At 47.5% G+C, this 7,409-nt stretch overlaps 1 protein-coding gene across 4 annotated transcripts in view; it reads left to right on the top strand.

Moving 5' to 3' along the window:
• The first annotated feature begins 4,470 nt into the window (after positions 1–4,470).
• Positions 4,471–7,409, top strand: part of G3BP1 (G3BP stress granule assembly factor 1) — a 67,603-nt gene continuing 64,664 nt past the window's right edge. For 2 of the 4 annotated variants that reach the window (XM_077326509.1, XM_077326508.1), the window contains exon 1: positions 5,125–5,485. In XM_077326509.1, the coding sequence (XP_077182624.1) occupies positions 5,454–5,485 (32 nt within the window). In that variant the 5' untranslated portion in view covers positions 5,125–5,453. Of the gene's footprint in view, positions 4,649–5,124; positions 5,505–7,409 lie in introns of those variants that run through there. The other 2 variants (XM_077326510.1, XM_077326511.1) reach the window with 2 other exon arrangements.

Here is a 7,409-nt window from a genome sequence, read left to right as displayed (position 1 = left end):
TGGCTACAATGAAAAGGGGTTCATTTTGTCTTTAAACTCAGTTAACCCAACAAAGGGAACCTGTCAAAATGCTGCCTCAACAATTCCCAGGCATAAAACTGTCTTTCTTCAAACACAGGAAAAAGACACAGGAAAAAGGCTGGCATTACACCCATTATATTTCCCAGGCACCCTCCCAGTGGATCAGGCAAAACTGAGGGGAAAATGTAGTCCAGTCTTTTCCATTCAGTCTGCCTAGGTCCTTCTGCCTTACAGAGCAGTGGTCCCCAACCTTTCTGAGGCTGGGGACCGGCAGGGCATCAGGCCGCACCCACGGGCCACGCCCGCACATCGGGGCGCAGCCCGGCCCTGATTCCCTCTCCCCGCCCTCCCGCAGTAAGGGAAGTTTTTTACTGCGGGGGGGGCGGGGAGAGGGAGCCGCGGCCCGGCGCTATGGCCTTCGCGGCCCGCAGGTTGGGGACCACTGTTACAGAGTATGCCCTGTCTGAAGAAAAAACTGCACCACGAAAAAAAGGGATGGTTCAAAATTATTGTAACAGAAAACAGAACCTATCCTGGGCTATACTAAACAATTTCACAATAAATATAAACGTTTCTTATCTCTTTTATATATATATAAGTACATAAGAACAACCAAACAACCAGAACGGCCTCCAGATTAAACCGTTTTCAAGTGGGCCTTTGGCTCCCAAGTTCGGGGAGGTCTGGTCAAAAGACTCTTCCCCTTTTGACTAGACCTCCCCAAACTTGGGAGCCAAAGGCCACATATATATAATTTGAATTCTGAGAGGAAAACTTGATCCTTTTGAAGGACTTCATTAACAATACAATAAGTTGAAAAACAACCACTGAGGAAAACCCACTTGAAAACGGTTTAATCTAGAGGCTGTTCTGGTTGTTTGGTTGTTCTTATGTACTTATATATATAAAAGAAGATATAAGAAACTTTTATTTATATTTATTGAAGAAAGAACTGCCCCAAGGGACAGAGAGGGTTATCTAAGCCTTCCCCAATCAAAATCTTGAAGTGGTGGCAGGCAGCCAATATTCTTGTCTGTTCTGAGCTGAAGAGGGCAGGAGGGAAGGGGTATGCTGGGTTTGAGGGTTCACTAGAACTTGCCATCCACACTAAAGCCCTGTCTAGCCTTACATAACAAAGTGCCCAAGATGGAGCTCAGTAGTAAGAAATCAGAATGGCAAGCACATCTATCCACCTTATTCTGTACTCTTGTAATCAGTATTTTATACCATGACATCCCAATGAAGTCATCCCACATTTGGAATGACATCTGAGATCTAAACTACAGGGGAAATATGCCTATAGATATCAGTCTTAAATTTAATGGCCATCTGTCATACGGGAGGGGGGGTTGTCTGCTGAGGCCCCTAAACATCAGACTGAAAACAGTTTAGGAATTTCATTTAGTCCAAAATGTAACGGCCAATATATTTGTCAGCAGTTGGTTATAGGGATCACGTCATGGTGCTAGTCAACCTGGTACTGAATGATCTGCTACTGGCTTTCCCCGTTTTCTGGCTTCGTTCTTACTTTTATTTATTTGTTTAAATTTATCTACCACCATCCCCTGAGGCTCAGGAGTTTGCATTACAACTATTGGTTTAAGGCCCTAAATGGTTGGAGCCAGGGTACCTGAAGGCCAGTCTTCTCCCATACTGTCCAGCCAACAGTTAATATCTGCCTCTCAAGCCCTGTTTTCAATTGTCCCACCACCTTCAGAGGTGGGGCATTTTTCATAGTGGTGCTTTGCATTGGGATGCCCTCTCCCCCCAGGTTTGCCTCTGTGAACTAGGTTTCCACAAAGAAGAATAAATACTATTTGCAATGCTTTTAGAATATATGCTATTGTTTCTTTGTTCATGCATACAGTTCTGGAGAACAGCAGGAGGGTTTCAAACCATTACAACATATTTTCCACTGGTGAAGCAAATGATTGTTGCTAAGCTGAGATTAAAGAGGTCCTTAAAGAAGAGTGTTCAAAATCAGAATAGATTCAAGCGGATAAATTTTTATTCAAGGTATGAGCTTTCATGTACGCATCTGAAGAAGTGTGTTCACACGAAAGCTCATACCTTGAATAAAACTTTGTTGGCTGAAAGGTGCCACTGGACTCTTAAATTTGTTCAAAATCAGAACAAGTTTTAAATTAGGAGAGATGCTTTGAGAAGTTGCTTAAATTCTGGATTCCAGAACCAGTCAGATCAAGGCTTGACTCTGGCAGTAGATTGGATGGAACCTTTCTGAGACGATATGCAGATGAGAGAGGCAGCAGATCTGTAGGAAGAAGGAAATTACCAACCAAGACTTGTCAAGAGCTGGGTAAGTAAGTATACAAGGAGGATTCACCATCAGAGAGAAGGCAGAAGAAAGAGCACAAGTAGCCTGCAAAGAAGCTAGAAGATCTGTGGTCGAGTCTGTCTAATGAGATGGGAAGCTGCCTTCAGCAGGATGGGGAAGAAGGCTGCAGAAGTAGCCTGAGGCTGTCCGTGTACCAGCATTAGCAGAAAGCTGCCAGTCAGATTTACTTTTTAAATTTTAATTTATATACCACCCTCCCCGAAGGCTCAAGGTGGTTTACATGAAACAGGAGTCATACAGATAACTCAGTTTGTAATGTGGTGATAACAGTAAGAATATAGGGATAACATTAAACAGTAAAGAGCATGTGGAACAGTATTAATCAACTCATAATGAGGCCCAGTGTGTTGGGTGGGTTTGTAATGACTGTCAACAGAGGAAGGCTTGAGGGGGCTAATGGGAAACGGTGGTTCAGATCGACCTCAACCAAATGCCTGGCGGAGGAACTCCCTTTTGCAGGCCCTGAGGAACTGTTTGCGTTCCTTCAGAGCCCTGATCTCTGGGAGCTCGTTCCACCAGGTGGGGGCCAGGATGGAGAAAGCTCTGGCCCTGGTTGAGGTCAAGTTGGCTTCCTTGAGGCCAGGGATCACCAGGAGGTTAGAGGTAGTACAGCGCAAGGCTCTTTGATGGGTGTAGGCGGAGAGAGGCAATCCTTCAGGTATACTGGGCCCAGACCATGTGTGGCCTTAAAGGTGATAACCAAAACCTTAAACCTGTCCCGGAATTCTACTAGGAGGTGTTGCTGTGAGGACCCTGGTGTGCTCCAAGGTATTGCTGTGAGGACCCTGGTGGCTGCGTTCTGGACCAGTTGTAATTTCCAAATCAAGAATAAGGGCAGGCCTGCGTAGAGCGAGTTGCAGAAGTCTAGTCTAGAGGTGACCATCGTGTGGATCACTATGGCTAGGTGTTCCAGGGCCAAGTAGGTTGCTAGTATTTTGGCTTGGCGAAGGTGGTAAAATGCCAGCCATGCTACCATTGTGATTTGAGCCTTCATTGAAAGGTAGGCATCAAAATCACTCCCAGGTTCCTGGTGGAGTGGGCCACTGATAGCTGTACTCCATCAAAGTTGGGTAGGTGCGCTTCCTCGCTTGGACCCTTCCTGCCTAGCCACAGGATCTCCATCTTTGAAGGATTGAGCTTCAGATGACTCTGCTTGAGCCATCTCTTCACTGCTTCCAGGCAGCTGGCTAATGTTTCTGGGGGAGAGTCGGCGGCCATCCATCAGGAGGAAGAGCTGGATGTCAGCAGTATATTGGTGGCAACCAAGCCCAAACCTCCGCACTAGTTGAGCAAAAGGTTGCATGAAGATGTTAAGTAGAGTTGGAGAGAGAACTGTCCCCTGTAATTAACCTTTAAAAGGAGATCTCTCTCTTCCTCGAAGCCTTTCCGGGAAAGGCCGACGGTTGCCTTCCGGTAAAACTTATAGGCAATGAAAAGGCAAATGGGACTCATACTGAAACACAGACCGGTTGCTTAAAGGTTTCTAGTCCTCAACAGATTAGGAGGAGGTGACGGAATAGGAGGCGGTCGGTGTCCGGGTAGATCCACTGGGAACGGAGGACGCAGCTTGCGGCTAAAGGCTGGCGCGAACCTGCGCGGAAAAAAGAGGCGGTGCGGCCTGCGACCTCCCCCCGGCGCCGCTCAGAACTGTCCGGCTCCCTTTTTAGAAGGCATTCCCCTTTAAGCAGTCCCTGCCGTCATCACGTCCCTCACTGGTTTCTGTTCTCCGCGATTGGTCTCTACGTCCGGCGCTGCTCCGGATTCACGCCCTTCCTTACACGGGGTTTCTAGGTCTTGATTTCTAGGGGTTTCCACCGTGCAGCGCACCTATCCTTGGCGGGCAACGTAGCCACGCCTCCGCGGAGCCTTTCGCCTAATGCTGAAGGGAGCGTCGTCTCATTGGGCTCCGCAGCAATCCCAGGCTCTCCTCTCAGCCTCAACGAGCCCGTCCTCAACATCTATTGGCTGCAGCGGGTGTCGCTTCAGACCGCCGGCTTTGTCCTCCGCGGGCCGCGAGTGGCTGTTCCCACTGCTGCTCAGGGTATCGGCTCGCCTCTTCTTCGCGGTGGCCTATCAGCCTGCGCAGGGGAGATGCAGCCGACCCCTGAGTGGCTGAGGGCATGCAACGAGGGTAGGCTGCGCGCCGGGTATATTTAGCCGGTGGCTGAGCACGCCGTTGCGTGAGGTGCTTCCCGTCTCCCATTCGGCCTATCTGCTCGCCTCACACGAAGTGAAGCTCCCTGCTCGCCTCCAGCTCCGTCTCGCCCACAGGTGGGTTGGCTGGCGGGCGGGCGGCTGGTGGGTCACGGCCGTGTCCGCGGAAGGGCCGGCGCACGGTCTCGCGTGCCGTTGCCATAGACACGCGGGGCTCTGGGTGCGAATGAGGGCTGCTGCGGCCGGGTACGTGCCCGTGGCGCAAAGAGAGGCGAGGGGCGCCTCGGATCGCACCCCGCCCGAGATGGGGGCTGGCGCATAAGCGGCAGGAGCGAGCGCCTGACCACCCCTCCCCCCAGTCCCCTGGGCCTCTGCGGGCGGGAGGGAGGGAGAGGAGGGGGGAGCGAGGCTCTCCGGGGCGGCCGAGGGCACGGGAGGGGGGGAGGGGGGGAGGGGGCTGGCCGGGAGCCGCGCGGAGAGTTGCGCGTGAGATCTGGGGCCGCGCTCGCCGCCTTCTCCTCTACAAGCTGCTGCTGCCGCTGCCGCTGCCGCGCCCCGCACTGCCTAAGAAAAGAAGCGGCGCGGGCCCGCAGTGGGAAGGAGGGAAGCAGCCCGCGAGCTTTGTGTGAGAAAAATAAAAAGCGAGCGGAAACGTGCGGCGGTCGTTGGGGAAATGCCTCCGTCGGTGTGAGCAGGCGAGAGGCATGAAACGCTGGCGCGGTCTGTCGCAATAGAACTAAACTGCAGAGGACAATGGTCGCCTTCGATGCTGGGGAGGAAAAGAGACATTTGTAAAGAGGGCCGGGCCGGGCTTGCTGCTTCATTGTGTACACTCCGGTCACCCAGCTGCAAGCTTTGTCCGTTGCCTTGGGTCGACTCTTAGTGCTGAAATAGAGCCGGAGTGGGATCTCCAGCGAAGAAAATGCCTGCTATTTCCCCTTTCAGAGATTTAAAGTAAGGGCACTTGTTCAAGGTCAGTCAGCCTGTTGTAAAAGATATTCTTGGACAGCGCTAGCAGTTTCCAGTCCTTAGCTCTTGTTTGTAATTTAGCTATTTGTATAGCCTAGTGTGAATTGTTAATATGCATCTTTGATATGTTAATCGTAATCTGTATTGTGTCTGTATGTATATGTGTTTATATGTTTAGTGAGATTGTACATCGCAATTGACTGCAGAGTATTTGTAGCAAGTGGCCATGTTTCTAGTCTGTTCTATTTTTGTAAGGCTTTCCTTTCACAGATAGGGGTGCCAAGTTTAGGAAATGCAGGCAGATCTACTGTGCCTTAGATAATATGATAACATGCCAGTTTCTATCATTGAATGGCATTTCAGATATTAAAAGAAACAATTACAGACTCATTGGCTTGTATTCTCAAGCACAGGGAATATCTTTCTTCTTGGTAGCTGGGTTACCTCATGCCTAAATGACATTTTATGGTACTTTCCTCTTTGTGTTAATGTTTCTTACTACTAGGTAAATAAGCATAACTTTTAAATTAGGGATATGATATTCCATTGTCTCGAAACCTTTCTTAAATGAATGAGAGTGATGCTAAAATAGTATATGGTACTTAAAATTTGAACTGATTCTGTTTGCTACTGTAATTTTCACATACAATATGCTGCACTTGGTGACGAGTAAAGCAAAATTATCAGCAGTTGTAGACAGCATCTAGATGAGAGGCTAATGAAAGTATAATTGTTAAGGCCTTTGTGTGAAAACAATATGTATGTAAATAACGAGTTGCAGCACATATTTGATTTGATTTTCGTTGCCATATTGGCATTTCTACTTATGAGAGTGGACTGTATTAGTGCATTTCCCTGTATATATGTTTTTTTCAGATATTTAAATTTAAACCATGCCTTTTTGTATGTGAAATAAGCCAGAGATTTTTGGGGGGAGGGACTTCTCAACTACATAAGAAGATTAAGGGAGATACAACAGAGCCAAACAAGAGAATGAGGAAATGTAATTAGCTATACTTACATTCCCTGGCAAAATGCAGAAAGGTACCTCATGGGTTACAAAGGAAGCAATCCTTTGTTTGTACCTTCTGTACCCCCCCCCCCTCCTCCTCCTCCTCCTCCTCCTCCTCCTCCTTTTAAAAGGCCTGGAATAATAAATGTACTAAGGGAACAAAAGACATTGTCTTCCTTGTCCTGCATGTGATGGAGAATCTTCTGCTAATTTGCTCACTTTTAGATTGCAATTTAACACTGCAATTTAATTGAATAGATTAAGCTGTAGTATATCTAGAGACAGCTAATGCTCAGAACTGACACCTGGAGTTTTTGACTGGGGGCAATGTAGACCTTTTCTGACTGTAATAGATGAGCTAAAAACATCTGAAATCAAGGCGTAAATTAAAAAAAAATTACACTCCTGGATTGGATCCAAACAGCTTTTTTTTGTTTGGTTTGGCTTAATTCTCTTCCTTATTACAGTCCTCTTCCCACATGGCTTTTGTCCAGACAGGTCCCTTTGTAGTGTTTGTGTATCTGTGTGTGTGTGGTCAAAGGGGGAGGGGCATTCCTCCCTTTTTCACCAATGGAAAAGCTGATTAGATCTAACCCTATAATTCACACTATATATTAGTAATTGTATTTTACTAATGCAGTATGTATCATCAGGAACATTATGCTTAGGGTGCAGTGGTTTGGAAGAAGAGAATTTTTAGAGATTATCAGAATGTGAAACAATTATCTACCTTTTTAATGCATATAGATAAGTGACTGAGGTACAGTAGCAGGTGTGAAGGATGTGGGAATTTGAGAGTGCATAAAAATAGAACATATTTGATCAGGTTTCACTAGAAGTAATGCCTTTTGCGTACATAGCCATGTTTGTTTATTTGACCTTTTTGTCACAGGTGAG

This window comes from Paroedura picta, chromosome 3, assembly GCF_049243985.1.
Source record: "Paroedura picta isolate Pp20150507F chromosome 3, Ppicta_v3.0, whole genome shotgun sequence".
Classification (NCBI taxonomy): Eukaryota; Metazoa; Chordata; class Lepidosauria; order Squamata; family Gekkonidae; genus Paroedura; species Paroedura picta.
The sequence above is the reverse complement of the archived record's forward strand: the minus strand, read 5'-3'. Positions and strand labels throughout refer to the sequence as shown.